Raw genomic sequence first — 19,665 nt, 5'->3', positions numbered from 1 at the left:
GATCTGTATGTGCCAGAGCTTTTAACTTTTCAAATAAAGATACCTATATGAGCAAATGGGAGTTCTTTTCAGTATTATGTTTTGCCCATTCTAGTGATTATCTGACGTACTGTTGGGAGAAGTGTCTCAGAATGAGGAGAGTAAAGAGGCACTATATCACTGGACCACTGTAATTGCTGTTTTGGGCACAAGAATGCCAAAATCTGCCTTACAGCTGTCCAGGAAACCCCATTATCCAAGAGAAAACTAGGGTCATGTGTTATTAATTTCAGTAATGAGGCCAGAACCAGTGTGAATACCACCACAGAGAGCCTTCAAAGCACACTACAGACATCAACAAATGAACCACATTTCCAGACAACTCTAGGTTTGAGTCAACAATTCCAAAAGAACCCATGTGGCAGGAGTAATGTAACTGGGAAGTTCCAGGATGGAGGCATAGTCCAAAGCATCACAAGAGACTTCCATGTCACAGAAGAAGTAAGATAGAATGAGTTAGAAGTTTTAGGGACACCATTATAAATCTATGAAAGGGAACATGTGGATGACTCTTTTCCCAGAGACTGTCAGTCACTTCAATAAGGCCCACTTGTTGTTTACTAAGACACACAAAAGCTGAACCCAGCATTATGCAAACAAGGAAAAGATTCTACTCTCTTTATTATGTAACAATTTTATTTAATAACTTTATTCATGATGTATAATTTCATTATAAACTCAAAAGAAAAACAAATCCTGGGTTTGATGAGGCTTAGGAAATAACTGCTTTTTGTAATAAAGCCCAGAACTAAGAACAAATGTTTCCTCCTGGGCCTAAAGTCTCTGGAACCTATTCAGCCTCTGCTGCCTCTCCCTCTTCTCCACATTCAAACCGCACAAAGTCTACCACAGACACTCCCTGGGGCTGCACATACTGTCCCAATGTGATAGAGGGATCCAGCAAGTATGGCTGGGACAGCATCTTAGTTTCTGTCTCTCCCCCAGGCTCATCGTCCAGGGAGCCAACAGAGAGAGGGGCCATGCCTACCACATGCTGCCCAAGGCGGCGGCCAAGTTCTTCAAGGTTTGCTTTCCACTCAGATATCTCGCAGATGACCAGGGCCCCGTACTTCCCCAGCACCAGGTTGTGGAGTGAGGGACTGTGCATTGTTCCATGGACATAAGAGCCAACATAGAACCCATTTGGCACCTTCACCCATGCAGCGCGTTTAAGAGTCATGTTTTCTCCCAGTTTCCCTATAAAAAAGCAAAAACAAAAAACACGCTTCCAGAATATGATGCCGGTCGTAGTACCAAATACACAAAGAGGTGGCCAATTTGGGAGACAGTCTTTGGCATTTATACTGTGGATATGCTGTAAGATGGAACTACCATTTTCAGTTTAAAGAGGAAAAGGTGTGTACAGGGAGGTGGGGAAAACAGAGAGTACCTTTATGGAGCGCCAACTATGTGCCAGGCAGGCTAAATTTAAAAACATAGGCTATGCCCTGGCCGGTGGCCCAATGGTTAGAGCATCGGCCCACACACTGAAGGATCTCAGGTTCGATTCCGGTTAAGAAGACACACCTGGGTTGCAGGTTTGACTCCCAGCTCCAGTTGGGGTGCGTGCGGGAGGCAACCAATCGATGTATCTCTTTCACATCGATGTTTCTCTCTCTTCTCCCCCCTCCCTCCCTCTCTAAAATTCAATGGAAAAAATATCCTCCATTATTTACAAATAAAAATAAAAACTTAAAAAATAAGCTATGGTGTCACACAGATCCTGGACTCAGGTCTCAGTTCTGCCTCTTACCAGGTATATGACCTTAGGAAAGTAACTTAATGATATAACTCCATTTACTAATTTATCAAGCCTTAGTTGCTTCATGTATAAAATGGAGATACCACTTAAAATAACCTGAAAGTAGGATTATTGGGAGAAATAAATAATACATATAAAAGCACTTATTACATAGTGAGCACTCAAATGCTGGCTACTGTTTTAAACATAGGCTTATACAGCTTACTAGTAAGTAACCTACCAGCACAAGGTCACATAGCTAATACATGGCAGACTGGAATTAAAACTCAGATCTGACTCCAAAGCAATTAAGTGTTTTTTCCCCCACCATATTACCATCCCTCCCAAATGCCACCATAACTGACACAGACAACTCCGGATTATCCATTGTATCAGGGAAAAGTCCACAACTAAAAGCCCCAGAAAATCCAAAACCCTGTGTCATCTCATAGTTTCAACTTCCTCTCATCAAAACAAAATTTCTTAAAAATCACATTTTAAGAGGCCCTTATGAGAACCAAAAACGGATTTCAGTTTTCCCCTTTTTCTTAGGATGCTTTACCCTCTAAGAGAAGTCCAAATAAGCCAAAAGGTTGGGAGGGGTAAAAGAATAAACAAAGGGGTCTGGATAAATATCCCTGAATTAGCCATAAGTTATATCTAAAAGTCACAAAAGGGAGTATCCAGAAACCAGAAAGAATCTTACACAGCTCAAAATATCTACCCAATAGTTAATTCCCAGAAATTAACAAGAGGCTGAAAAACCTAGTTCTTCCAGAATTTCTTAATTAGCTCCATAAATGGCTGTCTGCCTGGTTTCTCATCTATGACTCACTGAAACATTATACATACTTCAAGACAACCTGATAGAAACTGATGCCTTGACTGGAAATGTAAGATGAGCAATAAATTCCCAGCAAGCTCAAACTCCAGCCTTACTTCCCTCCCGCCATCAAGGACACCTAGGAAAAAAGTAAAATCCCCACCAGTCCCACCACAATGATCCAGACCCGGTTCCTATAGCCGTGGGCTCTGAGAGACTGTACCTTCACAAGTTCAGGATCCGATGTTTTTAAAAGAAAAACCAAATTCGTAAAAATTATGGCCATAAATTTCCCTGGGTCCCTTTATAAAGATGAAATGACCTTTGACGTATTATTTCCCCAGAGTAGTCAACAGATGTCACAAGGCCATCTCTGCCTAAAGACATGCTTGTTTGTTTGGTCAGCACAGTGATGGATCCAAGTGTTAAAGTAATTTTATTAATTGCAAACAGATAAAAACTGAGATTTTTGTATTCAAATCTAAATTCTTTTAAAGAAGCTTTAAAATTCTGATGAAACTGGAACCCCATTTCCCCCAGGTTAACAACTGGCTAGCGCTTGGTAATGGTTCTTTTCAGCAGAGTGAGCTTTTCAGTCCTACTGCTCCCTAATATCTAACACACAATCCACTGAGCACATTCTTATTATCTGATCCTTTTAGGCACATGAGCTTGTAATTCTTCATCTAGATTTGGAGGAATACCAAAGACACCAAGAGATCGAGTTCTTAATTTCTAGTTTCCAGAATCCTTACAAATACTCACCAATTGCTAAGGCCAGCTGATCCTTGAGAGAGCCTTTCCTCTCAGGCCCAAAGGGAAGTTCAGAGAGCTCAGAGGAATTCAAGAAGCCCTAAGTGCACACACACAAAACAAACATGAATCAGTTTTGTACTACTCAAATTATCAAAAACTAGGCAAATATAGCTTATTTCTCAGAAAATGATATAAGACAACTAAATATAGATGATATTTTCATTAAGCCAAGGATGTTAAAAATTGACAACAGTTCCATTTTTATAAATATTTTATTCTATCACTCCACTACCCCAATTCCACCCCACTCCTATCTTCTGGCCCTTTTTCTTTTTTAAAAAAGGTATTTTTTTAGAGAGAGAGAGAAACATCAATGTGAGAGCAGAACATTTACTGGCTTGCCTCCTGTACAGCCCCTACCAGGGATCTAGCCGCAAACCTTTTGGTGCATGGGACAAAGCTCAACCAACTGAGCCACACCAGCCAAGCTGGCCTAACTTCTTAAAATGTAGTTTCCTAGATATCAGGAATAATATTTTCATATCAATCATAACATTTTAAAGCTTAAAAGGTTTGTGAGTCCTAGCCAGTTCAGCTCAGTGGATAGAGCATTGGCCCATGGACTGAAGAGTCGAGGCTCCATCAGGTCAAGGGTATGGACCTCAGTTGCAGGCTCGATCCCTGGCCCCAGTAGGGGTGCATACAGGAAGCAACCAATCAATGTGTCTCTCTCACATCGATGTTTCTCTCTCTCTATCTCTCCCCCTCCCTTTCACTCTCTCTAAAAAATAAAATCAATGGAAAAATATCCTTGGGTGAGGATTAAAAAAATAAAAAGGTCTGCAGATTTTTTGAATGCATAATGTTACAAATTCAAAGGAGGAGAACTGGACAATAGCTCACAAAACTACAATCCTATTTCTAGGAATTTACCCTGGCAATACACTTCCAACATTATGAGTGTACATATTCAGTGAGCAATTATGTCTAATCATAAAATACTGGAAGCAGCCTAAATGCCTAAACCTAAGAGAAGGCTGGTTGAATCAACCACAGCTCAGCCATATAATGGTATACTATGCAACTGAAAAAAGAAAAAAAGGAGAGCTCCATGAGCTGCTATGGAGTATTTCTAGCTATATTAAATGAAAAAAATAAATTTAAAGAGTATATACAAATTATACTACCAGTTGTATAAAAGGTATTTTTTGTTGTTGTTTTTTAAATTCTTTTTTAAAATATATATTTTTATTGATTTCAGAGAGGAAGGGAGGAGAGAGAGAAACATCAGTGATGAGAGAATCATCGATTGGCTGCTTCCTGCACGCCCCCTACTGGGGATTGAGCCTGCAACCCAGGCATGTGCCCTTGACCAGCATCAAACCCGGGACCCTTAGTCCACAGGCCAACATTCTATCCACTGAGACAAACCAGCCAGGGTGTGTAAGAGGTATTTGTATAAATATGCTTATTTTTGTGAAAAGACATAAAGGATAACCATAAATCAATAAAGTTGGTTATCTATAGGAGTGGATAGGAAATGGGATAGAAAGGAGACAAGAGGGAGGAAGATGTGTGTGTGTGTGTGTGTGTGTGTGTGTGTGTGTGTGTGTGTGTCATAACTTTCAGAACCTTGTTAATGTGTTACACATTCAAAAATTAAATTAACAAGGTTTTGGAATCAAAATAAAAATTGACTAAAAGGAAACATAAAACTCTAACTGTATTTCAAATGAACAACATAACCTCACAGGTGTGTGTGTGTATGTGAATAATCCAAGTAACTTTCAATACAATTCTTTGACCACATAACTTCAATGTAAAGACAAAAGAACATCAAAGAAATTCAAGATTTCTTTGATGTTCTTTTGTCTTAGCAAGTTTGTTCTTTTGTCTTAGCAAGTTTGTTCTTTTGTCTTAGCAAGTTTGTTATTTGCAGTGGTCAGGTATAGTAACTCTGGAACAATTTGGTGTGTATTGTAACATGGAGTAAATAAGTAAACATATCAAGGTTGCTAGGAACCAATGTACTCACTATGAGAGAGGGAAGATAAAATGACAGAATGGGGGAAGAAAAGGAAGAACCCTGTGGTGCAGGACTAGAATTGAACTATAAATTCTAATCTATACACACACACACACACACACACACACACACACACACACACACGTCCTGTCTGCTAAAAGAACAGAGCATCAATGACATCTCAGTAGAAATAAATATACCTAGATCTTGGTTTCTCAAAACCATTCCCCCACTAAAACAGATCAGGATTCCTTAGAGAAGCAAACAATTCCATGTTTGGAGCAAGGAAAGTATGACACAGGTAAGTCCAGAATATCTTGTATGCCAAAAAAGTAAAGAAACACTCATAAAATAGAGGATATATCAAAGGACAACGGAGCCAGCCTGCACAGGTTTGCCTTGCACTGGCCAAATCCAGGAATAATTTGAGCATCAAAATAAATAATGCTTTAAAAACCCTCTTGATTTACATTTCGAACTCCCCACTCAGCTATCAAATGCCGAGACACCCAAATTCTTTTGAGAATATTTTTAACCTTTCAAACATTTTAACCTCCAAGCATATTTATAGTGCTATTCAAACTTTTCTAAAGTCTAAACAAAGCAGGAACATTTTCTGTTGCCTTTTTTTTTTTCTTTTTAGTGAGAGGTAAATAACACTAAGCAAATTTCTAGCAAAGGGATGGAACCATAACAGCAGGACAATATTTTTCTAATTATAGATTTTCATATTTGATTGGATGTTAATAATTGCTATGATCAAAGATGCTTGGGAAATGCTCGATTAAACAGATTTCCTTACTGTAGAACCACTCAGAGATCTGAAATGTGTTAGCAGGCATGGAATCCACCAAAAATAAATGTATAAATAAATAATTATACAATGAATTGTAGCTTGCTGTATAAAGTAAGAATCGATGAATCAATGTTGCACTAAACAAAGGGAGACGTTTCTTACAGTAGAATGCCAACTAACAAAATTAATATATATAAAACTAATTATAAGAGTTAAAAAATTTACCCTCATGTAACTATCATAGTAATAACTGATCTGCCAAGAATCATCAATGGATGCTAAAACTATTAGGCAAAAGTTTTTTGTGTGTGTTGTTGTTTTAAATACATTTTTATTTATTTCAGAGATGGAGGGAGAAGGGAAGGGAGACAGAAACATCAATGATGACAGGGAATCATTGATTGTCTACCTCCTGCACGACCCACACTGGAGATTGAGCCCGAAATCCGGGCATGTGCCCCAATCAGAAATCGAACCATGATTTACTGGTTCAGAGGTCAATGCTCAACCACAAGCTAGGCAAAAGTTTTTTGGAAGCTGGATGGTTATACAGTCTCAAGGAATCTTCCATAGAGATAAGTTAATTACAAAGAGGGACATGGTAACTTGACAGTGGAGAAATATAGCAGAAACTATCTTAACCGAGAGATCAAAATTAGCATCAATAATGGGACCAACAGTTATTATGTACCTCCTGATGTGATGTTCTGAGGAAAATACAGGATGATTTATTTTCTATTCTTACAAAAATCCATACTGTGAGTCTAAATAAGAAGAAACATCAAACCCAAATTGAAGGACATTCTACAAAACTGGCCTGTACTCTTCAAAAATGTAAATGTAGTTTGGGATGGGAATGGGGGGGATGAGGACAAATATGTGATACCTTAATCAATAAAGTAATTTAAAAAAATGTAAATGTAGTCTGGCTGTTGTGGCTCCATGGTTGAGTGCTGACCCATGAACCAGGAGGTCACAGTTCAATTCTCGGTCAGAGCACATGCCCAGGTTGGGGGCTCGATCCCCAGTGTGGGACATGCAGGAGGCAGCCAATCAATTCTCTCTCACGATTGATGTTTCTATCTCTCCCTCTCCCTTTCTCTCTGAAATCAATAAAAATATATTTTAAAAAGAAAAAGTAGCCCTAGCCGGCTTGGCTCAGTGGATAGAGCGTCGGCCTGCGGAATGAAGGGTCTCAGGTTCGATTCCAGCCAGGGGCACGTGCCCAGGTTGTGGGCTTGATCCCCAGTGTGGGGCGTGCAGGAGGCAGCCGATCAATGATTCTCTATCATCATTGATGTTTCTATCTCCTTCTCCTTCTCCCTTCCTCTCTGAAATCAATAAAGAAATATATTTAAAAATAAAAAAAAAGAAAAAGTAAATTTAATGAAAGATAAAGGAAACGGAACAGATGATAACTAAAAATTGCGTTGATAATAATAAAAGGAAATCAAGCTAAAGGAACCAAAGTCTCTTATTATAGTTAATGAAACAGAAACACAGTAAAGTAAGTGAATGGCTCAGGGTTACAAATAGAATCAATGGCAAAGTCAAGATTAGAATTTATAGTTCAAGTGATTCATCTACTCAATACAATTCTAAACAATAATCTCAATGCAATTTTCCATATAATGTGACTATTTAATGCCAGTAACAATCAGCATTTACCATGAGATCTCAAGAAAAGGATAAATAGGAAGAGAAAAATGGTAGTACTAAATTTTTAAAAAATTGTGCAAGCAGCCGGTTTATTTTTGCCTTAAACAAAGGCAAATAAGCTTTAAGCTTGAATCAAAAGCAAATATATCATTCCTTCCTTGATCCTTCTATGAACAAAAATAACCTTATTCTTCTAAATTATGCCTTCTCCAATATCTTTTTTTTTTATTATTGGTTCTTAGAGAGAGAGGAAGGGAAAGGAAAAGAGAACGTATTTACAGAAACGTTGGTGTGAGAGTGGAACATCCATCTGCTGCCTCCTGCACGTCCCCTACCAGGAATCGAGCCAAGAAAGTCAGGCATGTGCCCTGACCAGGAAGTGAGCCTGTAACCAGCGTCTGTCTTGGTGCATGGGACGACGTCCAACCCATCGAGCCACATAGGCCAGAGATCCTATATCTTTATTTAAGAGTCCTTTCCTCAGGTCAGATTCCTGAATACCTGACTGTCTGACTCCACCCACTGGCATTCATTCATTCATTTAATACAGATTTACTGAGCCTCAACTAAGCGCTGGGCCCACTTCTCTTTCACCAGAGACATAGAAGTGAAAAGACAAATCGCCTGCCTCACGAAGCTTGTGTTCTATTGGGAAAGACAGACACATACAAGTAAATAAAAATGTAATACATAAGCACTATAACAAAAAAAAATGTTAATGAAGTAAGTTAAGTGGACAGAGCCACAGGAGGAAGGTACACCTCTCCAAAGAGATCACATTTAAGCAGAGACAAGAAGGGAGACGTGAGACTGTCTGAAAAAGTAAACAACGAAGACTCTAAAGAGGGGAGGCAGAGGGAACAAATCCAGCATGTTGGAGACAACACACTGGAGACCCCAAAACTCACTTTACTGTAAGTGGAAACTTGGTCCTTTAGGCTCTGACAATGCAACATGGTTCCAAGGGCTACTTGCTGGACCAATTGTTGAAATTTTAGATTTCTTGCAACAAAATCTGTCTCACAGTTTACCTGTAGGAACAAATTGATGTTGCTGTATAAGCTATTTACTGATAGTTTCCAAAAGTGCCTAAAGGTTGGAGAGTCAGCCAAGGTATTGACAGAACAAGCTGTAGACTCAACAAAGCAGAAATAAATGACCCCAGAACTTTAAATCTGCAGTTCCTCTCCTAGCTGAGGCCAAAAGCTGAATAAGTGACCCCCGCAGCATCCCTTAGTTAGCAATGACTTAAACATTCAGAAGATGGTCCACAATGTCCCCAAGAGACTCACTCGCCTGTGTCTGCATGCCTTAATCAACTGATGCTCCAGCCTCCCCCAACTACAAACCAGTTTTGTTATCAGCTTATTTATCTCCTTCTCTCACTCTAAACTCTAATCCCACTCTGATCCAAATCTGATTCTTCATTAATTGGGGCCCCCAAATTCTAAAACAGCTACTTTCTATCCATCAACTAATTAATATAATTCCTAGCTTTAAAATCAAACTGTTCCAGGAAACAATCAGTGACAAGGTATAAGGCTACATGTATAAGGGACCATGCCCCTACCTTTCCCAGGTGACCACTGGCAAATTTCTGAACCGGGAAAGGTAGGGGGGCATGGCCTCTTCAACAAACTCTGCTGACATTTAGGAGTAATATTCTAGACTGCTAGGTCTTTTCTCATCAACACACCTGCGCATTTCTATACTTAAATGAATATACAGCTAATAACTATGGTCTCATGGGTTTCATTCAACTACCCTTTACGGCTCTCAAACATCTATTCTTTCAGAATGCCAACAGTCCACCACAAAGCCGTACACTGAAGGGGCAGGTGTTCCTGGTATTTGGAATTCTGGACATCTCACCTCAACTAACACCGTGGAGTTCCCTTCCTGCAGCAGCCCAATCAGACCTTCTTTTGTCTTCCTCCCATGGAGCTTGGCAGCTTTGCTCCAGCCCTCCTTCTGGGCCTTCTCATGAAGCCAGCTCTCCGCCTAAAAATTGGAAAGGAAAAGGGCAGATGACAAAGTCACAGAATTTAGAACTGAACGGGGCGCTACACTATGTCCAGGTCCCCGGACTCTTCCTGCTTCCCTTCAATCCCGTAAGAGAAACTGAAGTAATCTATGGCAGCCCTATGGCTACATGCCAAACACTAGCACTGTGCCTGGTGCGTAGGATAAACTTAATCCTCACCACGCCCCTATGGGGCAGATATTTAATCCTGGTCCATCTGACTCCAAAGCTCACACAAGCCCTTTCAGCTCTAAGCAGCAGGAAGCAGCACTGCGGTTTGCAAGATGTAAGAAGGTTTGCTAAGCCTGGGATCCTGAGTCAACTGCTTCCTAACAGGACGGAGTCAACGGCTGAGGCTGTCACTTCCGTCAGAATCCTACCTAGAGGTCGGCGTTAGGAGTCACTGGACACAAGTCCGACTGGCACGCTCCCCAGCACGACCTCCCGAAGAGACGGAGACCCGCCCCCCGCACACCTGTTGGAGATCCCCGCCACAAGCCTCCAGAGCTTTCTTGCAGTTCACAAAAGAATAGCCCGTTTTTCGCCGCAGCTTCACGAGGAGCTCCTTGCTGGAGGCCGAGGACAGGCCGTGCCCCGCGTGAAAGGTGTGCCATGGCTGAGGCGACTGGAGCGGAAGGGGCCCCGCCTGGAGGAGGCAAAGAAAAAGGGACGAGAAGCAGAACTCAGCGAGGTGTTCCGGGGACCGAAAGCATGTCCGCAGCGAGGTGGCCTGAAGAGGGACTGGGGCCCGGGGATGGGGGAAGGCAGCGCGCGGAAGCTGGACCGTGAAGAGGCAAGGAGGTGGGGGAAAGGTGGGGGTGGAGTAGGGTACCCGGGAGACCTGAAAGGGGGTCGGAGGTAGGGTACCCGGGAGACCTGCAAGGAAAGCAGGTCGGTGCGGGGGCCAAGACCCCTCACCGGGCAGCTCCCGGTCCGCGCGACCAGACAGAGACGCAGTGACCGCAGCAGCGACATCTCCTCGGCCGCCGCACGCTGCTGCGGGTCCGGCGCACTGATGAGGCCACGGGCCTACGGCGTGGCGGCAGAGCCAAACCTCTCCGCCGGGATGTGCCGAACGGGGATGCCGCCACCTGCTGGCCGGAGGGCGCTCATTTGCCTCCCCCTCTGGGCTTATTGAGATGATGACATTTCAGACCGGAATTGCTACCCCCAAGTGAAATAGGAAACCGTGAGACAAAGTCGTCACAAAATAACAATACAAGACATGTGGTAACACTTTGTTTCTTTATTTCCAATGCTCTTTCATATTCATTATCCATTTATGAATCAAGACAAAATTGTGAGGTAGGTGGGTGGGTTCAGAAATTTGCCAGCGGTCACCTGGGAAAGGTAGGGGCATGGTCCCTTCAACAAACTCAATAAGTATTTGTTGAATGAGCAAAATACTTATTGAACACTAAATAAATAAAATGTGCCAGGAACTATGCTAGGCTTCAGGGAATTAGAGATAATAAACTACAGCCCTACCCTCCCAAGTAATCTAATGGTGAGAAAATAGGGAGCAGACACATGACCACACAAGACAAGGTAAGTCTCATAAGATGAACAGTTAAAGGGTGTCAAAGAAGAAAGAAATCACATCCAAACAGAGGGCTCCGGAAAAGCTTTTTTTTTTTTTTTTTTCAGGATAGAGGCTAATAGTAGTGAAGATTTTGACAGCTAGAACTAGCCCTTCCAGGGAAGGAATCATCAAAGAGAATGAAGAAAGAAGGGAAGCTTGGTGTGGATTTAGGGAACAAAGAATAGACTTTTGGCCCGAGGTTGCAATACATTTGGAAACCAGCAGGAAATGAAGTAGAGCGTGATTTAGGATTACACAGGATAGACTGAGTACCAAGCAGAGGAGCTTCTTCTTGCTTCTTCTGTAGGCAGCAGCAGAAGCAAATCAGGGATGATTTTGGAAAAGTTGGAGGCAAGAGGCCAGAGGAAGTGATATGTGGCCCATGGAGTAAGGATAGCCCCAACCAGAGTTACCACAGTGGGAAGAGAAAAGAGATGAAGGCAAAACACATTAGGAAGGAAGGACTGACAGGGCTTAGACACCTAAAGAAAAATAGAGAAGAACCAAGTACTTCGTGATCAGGACTCCGACTCCAAAAAGAATGAAGAAGGTACAGGCCAAAGGTCAGCTCTGCTGCCTATCCCCAGCTTCAGGCCTGGGAGGACCTGACCCAGTTAGAGCCATGGTCCCACCAGACTATCACTAGAAGCAAGAAGTGGGTGATCTGAGGCTTCTTACTTCCCAGAGCCTCAACAAAAGCCTGAGTTCTTTGGATGTAGAAGAGATCTTTCATGCTCATGTTTCTTTCCCTTTAAAAAAAAAAAATTCCAGTAGAATCTGGCCAAATACTGGATGTGATCAGTGACAGTCTCTGCAGCCACTGTTCTCCCATCTTATCTACCTCCCCTTCCCCTAAAAGCCCTGGATACCCTCCCATCATCATCCTTTGCTGAGAACGAGAGCTAGGAACTTCCTTTGTGCTCTAATCCAGCGCTGCTAGGGCTCTAGGATTCTTAGCCAGCAGGCACCTCCCTGTACCTGCCCAAGAGTATCTGGGGAAACTAAAAGGGAAGGAGGAAAGAGAGAGGCAAGGGAAATCCATCCTTTTTGGTCCTTATGTTTCTGGCTTTGGAGATATGGCAGTTCCTTCATTAGGACAAGGGGTTCGGAGGAGCAGAAGGATGACATCAAACAGGTCTTCGTTCCCTGTGCCTGGCCCTATAGATGTTGACATTCTCGTCCTCATCCCGCTGGGCCAGCTCCAGCTGGAAATGCTGGGGCAGGAGGTACTGAAAGAAGCTCTCTGTCCCATGCTCCTCTCTCATCTTGGCGGCCAGATAGATGGTGCCATGGGGCCCGCACAGGTGTTGGAGTGTCCCCAGCAGCAGTGGGAAGGTGGACTCCAGATACACAATATCAGCCCCCAGCACCAGGTCATAGTCGCCAGGGAAGACATGCTGGTCAATCCCCCAGGACAAAGCGCGGACCTGGGCCCGGGCTCCCGCTGGCACGTTGGCCTGGACGTTGCCCTGGATCTGTTCTAGGGCCAGGGGCAGGTCAGTGATGGTAACATCCCCCCCTGGGAGAGAGAGGGAAGAGAAATGAAAGTCAGAGGGACCGACAAAGGGGTCTCGGCTCCTGCCCACAAGGTCCAGAGGCCTCAGAGCCTGGAGGACAATGTGTTGACAGCCGAAGTCCACCCTTTGGCTTTAGTTGCACTAACCTCCACCTTACCCACTGCCATTCTCATTACTCTACATTCTACAACATCAACATTCTCTCTGAGCTAATCTTCAACCTCTCTGCTCACAACACAACAATCATATGTCAGCAGAAGCCTGGGCAGCACTAAGCTGGACACGGCTATGCATCCACCCCCTACGGACTCGGACCAGCTTCAGAGGTCTGGGAAGCTTCCCAGAAGACGTGCCCTCAGTGAGCCTCAAAGGACACGTCAGGTGGAGCTTCCCAAGCAGAGAACTGAGAGTACAAAGGCCTGGTGGTGAGAGAGCATGGAGTACTCAAGGAAGGCTGGATCTTAGATAATGTGGAAGGGAGGAGAAAAGTGTCAAGACATGAGAGTAAAGAGAAAAATGATGACATGCTAAGGAGATTCAGGCTTGATCCTAAGGGCAATAGGCTTTTTAAAAAATATATTTTTATTAATTTCAGAGAGGGAGGGAGATGGAGAGAGATATAAACATCAATGATGAGAGAGAATCACTGATCGGCTGCCTCCTGCATGCCCCCTACTGAAGATCTAGCCCGCAACCCGGGCATGTGCCCTAGACCGGAATCGAACTCGGGACCCCTTCAGTCTGCAGGCCGACGCTCTATCCACTGAGCCAAACCAGCTAGGGCAGTGCAATAGGTTTTAAATATAGAAGTAGGGGGTGCAGATAATCAATCTAGCATCTCAGAAAGCTTCATTCATGCAATAAATATATGTATTGAGCATCTCTAAGTTCTGGGGATACAGTGGTGAGCAAGACAAAACCTCAGTCTTCCTAGAGGTAGAGACACACTAAGTACTGCAAAACTCTTTAATCATAACCATGATGACCATTATAGAAACAGCAAGTATTAAGAATTCATTCATTCACTTATATTTATTATGTGCCTATATGCCAGGTGCTGAGAACACAGCAGTAAACCAATCGAGAATCCCACTGCTCATGGAGCTTACAGTCTAGTGGCAAGAAATAGACAACAAACAAAATATAAAATACACTGCACATGAGATGGTAATAAGTGCTCTGGTGAAGGATGCATCAAGCAGGGAAGGAGAATAAGAACTGCTTGAGGGACAGGCAGGGAAGGTAATTTTAAATGGGATGGTTAGGGACAGTCTTACTGAAGAGATGCATTTGGGCAAAGAAAGATGGAAGTGACGGAGCAAACCACATGGATCTCTCAGGCTAAAATGTACCAAATGAGGGACCACAGAATGCAAAGACCTTGAGGCAGGAGGTGCCGGGCAGGCCTGAGGAGTAGCAGGAAGGCCAGTGGCTGGAGCAGAGTAAGTGAGGGAGATAAAAGTGGGGGCTGGATTCTAAACAGGGCCTTTTCAGGAGACTGTACGAAATTTGGCTTTCACTCTGGCTGAGATAGGAGGCTACTGGGTAATTTTAAATGGAAGAAGGAAATACACTGAGTTACGTTTTTAAAGGATCACTCTGGCTGCTGGGGTGAGGAAAGATGGCAGAGGGGCAAGGTCAGAAGCAATGACGATCGTGGTTGGAACCAGGGCAGTGGCAATGTCTAACAAGCGGTCGGATCCTGAATATATTTTACAGGTAGTCAACAGAATTTGCTGACAGATTAGATATGAAATACTAGAGAGAGAGAGAAATTGAGCCTGGCACTAAGATGTTTAGCCTGACCAACTAGAAGACCGAATTGCCATTCATTTAGATGAGGAAGATTGCAGGAGGAGCAGGATTGGGCAGGAAGATCAGGAGTCTGTTTCTGGACGACACATTAAATTTAAGATATCTATCAGACAAGCACACGATATCCCAGGAGAGGAGGTTACACAAACAAGTCTGAAGGTAGAAATGGGCCAGAGAGTCATCAGCATAGAAAGGATATTTAAAACCATGGCATGATAGCATTGCTTGGGAGAAGAGGGAAGGGCTCACAGCACTTCTCCTGAGCCCCGGGACACTCAAATTATCAGCTGAAAAGGAACCAACAAAAGAGAATGGAAAAGAATACCAGTGAGGTGGGCAGAAACCAGAAGAGTGGTGCCCTGGAAACCAAAGGACGTGCTTCAAGGAGGAAGAAGAGTCAAATGCTGCAAAGTTAAGAAAGGTGGGCTCATAACTGACTCCTGTGTTTAACTGCATGGATTTGGGAATGAAGCTCACAGCTTGACTAGAGCAGCTGGAATGGATGGGGCATGAAGGGGGTGTCTCAAAATGAATTGAGGAAATAATAGGAAGAGGGGAACTACAGACAGGGAATAACACACACACACACACACACACACACACACAGAATGAACCAGAGAGAAGGAAAATCTGATAATTCTTGAGAGATGTGGATGGAGAAGTGTTTACTGGAACACTATCTTGGAATAGATGAGAAGGTTTGGTGTCTCCTGACAAGTGGAGCATAACATTCATTCATGGTACACACACAACAGGAGAGAAGGTAGCACATACAGACCCAGATGCAGTGAGGTGAGTAGATCATGTGGACTTTTTCTATGAGAAAACAGAAGCAACCAGAAGAGATAGGAAACAAAGTCATCAGCTGAGAGTGAAGATAGGGGAGGAAGCATTTGGAGGTTTGAAGGGCAAGAAGGTAAGAATCAGATGGTTAGGAGAGGTGAATAAGTGGACCAGGGAGGTGCAATAGGCTAGCTGGGTAGCACTTAAGGATGCACCTGAGGTTAGTAACAAATTTAACATGAAACCAGCCAGCACACTGTGTATGCGCTAGGAGAGCCTAAGCTAGCCTGGCTGGCAGTGTCAAGGAGGCCTTCCCTGGGAAGGCTGTTTGTGCTGAGCACTAAGGGATGTGTATGCATGAACCAGCTGGTGCAAGGACTTAAGGCACAGAGCATAGCCTGTGTGAAGGCTCCAAGGAAGGAAACATCAAGATAGACTTGAGGCCCTGGCCTGGTCACTCAGTTGGTTAGAGCATCATCCTGATATGCCAAGGTTGCAGGTTCCATCCCTGGTCACAGCACATACAAGAATCAACCAGTGAATGGATAAATGGGTGGAACAACAAGTCGATGTTTCTCTTTCTCTCAAATCAATAAATAAAAAAAAGTTTTAATCAACCAATGGCCCAGCCTGTATTGCTCAGTGGTTGAGCATTGACCTATGAACCAGGAGGTCATGGCTCGATTCCTGGTCAGGGCACATGCTCGATCCTCAGTGGGGGACATGCACAAGGCAGCTGATCAATGATTCTCTCTCATCATTGATGTTTCTTTTTTTTCTTTTTTTAAATATATTTTATTGATTCTTTACAGAGAGGAAGAGAGAGGGATAGAGAGTTAGAAACATCGATCAGCTGCCTCCTGCACACTCCCCACTGGGGACGTGCCCGCAACCAAGGTACATGCCCTTGACCGGAATCGAACCTGGGACCCCCCCAGTCTGCAGGCCGACGCTCTATTCACTGAGACAAACCGGTTAGGGCTCATCATTGATGTTTCTAACTCTCTCCCACTCCTTTCCTCTCTGAAATCAATAAAAATATTTTTTTAAATAAAAATAAGGGGGAGTGGGAAAGGTCAATGGAGGAAAAAAGGGGCAGATGTAATACTTTCAACAATAAAGATTAAAAATAAATAAATAAAAATCAACCAATGAATGCTAAGTGGAACAACAAATCAATGTTTCTCTATCCCTTCGTCTCTCTCTCTCTCTCTCTCTCTCTCTCTCTCTCTCTCTCTCAATTTTTACCCTCTCTCTTCCTCTTTCTCTGAAAATGAGGCAAAAATATTTTTTAAAAAAGAATAAAATCAGCCAAAACCGGTTTGGCTCAGTGGATAGAGCGTCGGCCTGCGGACTCAAGGGTCCCGGGTTCGATTCTGGTCAAGGGCATGTACCTTGGTTGCGGGCACATCCCCAGTGGGGGGTGTGCAGGAGGCAACTGATTGATGTTTCTAACTCTCTATCCCTCTCTCTCTTCCTCTCTGTAAAAAATCAATAAAATATATTAAAAAAAAAAAGAAAATCAATTTAAAAGAGAAAAAAGATAGACTTGAGGAACTGACAGAAGGGTAATAGGAAGCACAAGGCTTAAGGAAGGGGAGGGAGAGGCACAGAAAGAGGCTAGAGAGGGGAGTAGGACCTTGGAGGCTATCTAAACATATTGGACCTATTCTGAAAGCAACAAGAAGCTATTGAAAGATTGAAGTGGGCGCGGGGGGGGGGGGGCGAGTAATACATTCTGAAAAGATCACTCTAACTGTTGGGTGGAGTAGGCAGAGGTATACCAGTAGGCAGCAGCAAGGAGTTGAAACAGGAAGACCAGTTTGACTAACTGGTAGTCTAGGCAAGTAATGGTGGTGGCAGGGACTGGGGAGCTATCAGTGTCAATGGGAAACATGACATTTAAGATCCTATTAACCAACGTCACCCCAATAAATAAAAAGAGATTAAAAGATTTTTAGGAGATAAAATCAATAGGACTTGAATAATGGATATGGGGGTAAGAAAAAGAGATGTGTCCAAGGTGCTGTCTAGGTTTTCCACTGGGCAGATGGTGGTTTGATTCACGGAGATGGAGAAGTCTGAGGAAGAAACAGGTTTGGTGGGGGAAGGTCATCAGATCAAGCTTGGGCATGCCAAACTTCCCCATCTAAAAACTCTAATGAAAATCTAAGGAAGAGATGGCAGTAGTTTGAACTAAAGATGGTGGAAGAGTGGACAACGGGGTAAGCATTAAGGACATATGACCCATGGCTGATTGAGGGAATAGACTAAGGGACAAGATGACAGTCAGGTTTCTGACTTGGCAGCTGAATAAGGGTCAAAGGAGGAGAAACCAGCCTGGGAGCGAGTGAAAGTAGGTGTTCCCAACCATGCCACATGCCTTTCTCCATTGTTAGCATAACTGCCCATCGCTCATTCACCCATCCTTCATGGAAAACTACTGTGGACACTCCTGCTGCTCTTCCTGAGCCTGCTGTGTTCACACTGCTCACCTCCTTCCCGTCTGACAGAGTTTCTTTTTGGACACCAGGGAGACATGACAAGAGTATGCCCACTGGCTCTGTGCAGACCTCACCAGAGCTCTTGTCCTGTAACTTCTTCCCTGTCCTCCTAACTACACCCTGAGCTCCTCAGGGAGAGGACACCTGTCTTACTTGTATTCCAATACCCAGCATGACCCTTGGCACATAGAGAACTCCAAATACATGCTGGTTGAATGAATGGAAGAATGAGTGCCCGCCTCTTGGAAGACTTCCCTCAATGTTAATTTGCATTTGTAGGGAGATGACATCATAAATGTTTTTAAATGAGTGTTTTTGGTGTGAGCTTTTGCCCATCGTATTATAAATTAAGGGACTGTCTCCTTTGTAGTTTCTGGTTCTTGACAAAAGTGAAGCAAAGTTTTCCTTACCTTTTCCTTTTCCAAGTCTGTGGTACCTAATTCCGACCCCACCTCCCACAAAACACACCCTAACCCTCAGAAATTCTTAAGCTTTCTCCCAAGCAATCAAAACCTTAAAAACCTAAAATTAAAAAAAATTAAAAACTTTTTAAACCCCTCATAGTAAAGTTATAAAGCACTCATGAGGTTTAATACCAACAGGTTACTTCCCCTACAGGGTATCCCCAAATATGCATCCTGCCAGACCATTTAAGATCCTATTAACCAAAGGAGCTTTTAAGCGACAGTCTTGTCCATGAAATCACAAAAAGGAAAAAGGTAGAAAAATCCCTTCTATTAAGGCCTGCCGGGCTTTTATATCCTGCCCCCAAATCAACCACCTTGGGCGCTCTGACAGTCAATGAGCGCTGCCTTCCACACAAAACAGGTATTAAAGGGGGGGGTGGGGGGGACTGGTCCCAAACCATTCCCCTCTCCCGGGGATCCAGGAAGAGACCATCTCTCCACATTCCCGCCCCGCCCCCCCCCCCGACACACACACACACACACACACACACACACACACACACACACACACACCCTCTCTGGACCACAAAGCTCACGCACCCTGCAGCGCTGCCAAGATCCCCACGATGCCGGTCCCCGCACCCAGTTCGATCACCTTCTTGTCTCGGAAATCCACGTTTTGGTTTTCGAAGTAGTTGCACAGGCTCAGAGCCTATAAGAGAAAAAAAGACTGTCGCGGGCATAGCTCCATATGGCAAAGGGAGAGTCCGGGTCTGGACCTCCCGCGGGCCCGCGCCCAGAACCGCCCACTCCTCACCGCATCCCACACGCGCGCTGCCACCCCGAGGCGGGACCCGAAGTTCTGCGTGATGCTCAGCACGTGCCCACAGAAAGAGAACCGGCTCTTCTCCGAGTAAGAGTCGGCGAAGAGCCCGACCTCCTGCGGGAACACCGATTCGGGCTCGGATGCAGGATCTGGACGGAGGTCCGCCATCAGGTCCAGAGAGAGTTGGGGACACCGCCGCCAGCCCTGGGATCCCCGACCCGTAGCGGGATGAGGTGGGGGACCTCGGGCCACGTCGGCTGCCCCGTGGCACCGAGCCCCGCCTCCTGAGTTTGCCCTCCCTCCTGCAGTTTGACTTCCTGGACGTGGAATGAGGAGCTACCCTCCCACTCGGGTCCCCAGCCCACACC

General features: G+C 44.1%; 1 protein-coding gene across 6 annotated transcripts in view; it reads right to left on the bottom strand.

Annotated features, from left to right (window-relative positions):
* Nucleotides 1–19,665, bottom strand: part of LOC307101767 (EEF1A lysine methyltransferase 3) — a 26,565-nt gene extending 6,900 nt beyond the window's left edge. The window contains exons 1-6 of one of the 6 annotated variants that reach the window (XM_079775170.1): nucleotides 19,289–19,647; nucleotides 10,339–10,509; nucleotides 9,713–9,841; nucleotides 8,749–8,871; nucleotides 3,369–3,456; nucleotides 827–1,236 (exon numbers count right to left, since the gene is read on the bottom strand). In XM_079775170.1, coding sequence (XP_079631296.1) covers nucleotides 830–1,236; nucleotides 3,369–3,456; nucleotides 8,749–8,871; nucleotides 9,713–9,841; nucleotides 10,339–10,509; nucleotides 19,289–19,465 — 1,095 coding nt within the window. In that variant the 5' untranslated portion in view covers nucleotides 19,466–19,647 and the 3' untranslated portion in view covers nucleotides 827–829. Of the gene's footprint in view, nucleotides 1–826; nucleotides 1,237–3,368; nucleotides 3,457–8,748; nucleotides 8,872–9,712; nucleotides 9,842–10,338; nucleotides 10,510–10,730; nucleotides 12,965–19,071; nucleotides 19,184–19,288 lie in introns of those variants that run through there. The other 5 variants (XM_079775166.1, XM_079775167.1, XM_079775171.1 and 2 more) reach the window with 5 other exon arrangements.

Source organism: Cnephaeus nilssonii, assembly GCF_951640355.1.
Source record: "Cnephaeus nilssonii genome assembly, chromosome: 6".
NCBI classification, from domain to species: Eukaryota; Metazoa; Chordata; class Mammalia; order Chiroptera; family Vespertilionidae; genus Cnephaeus; species Cnephaeus nilssonii.
This window is presented reverse-complemented; position numbering and strand designations above follow the sequence as displayed.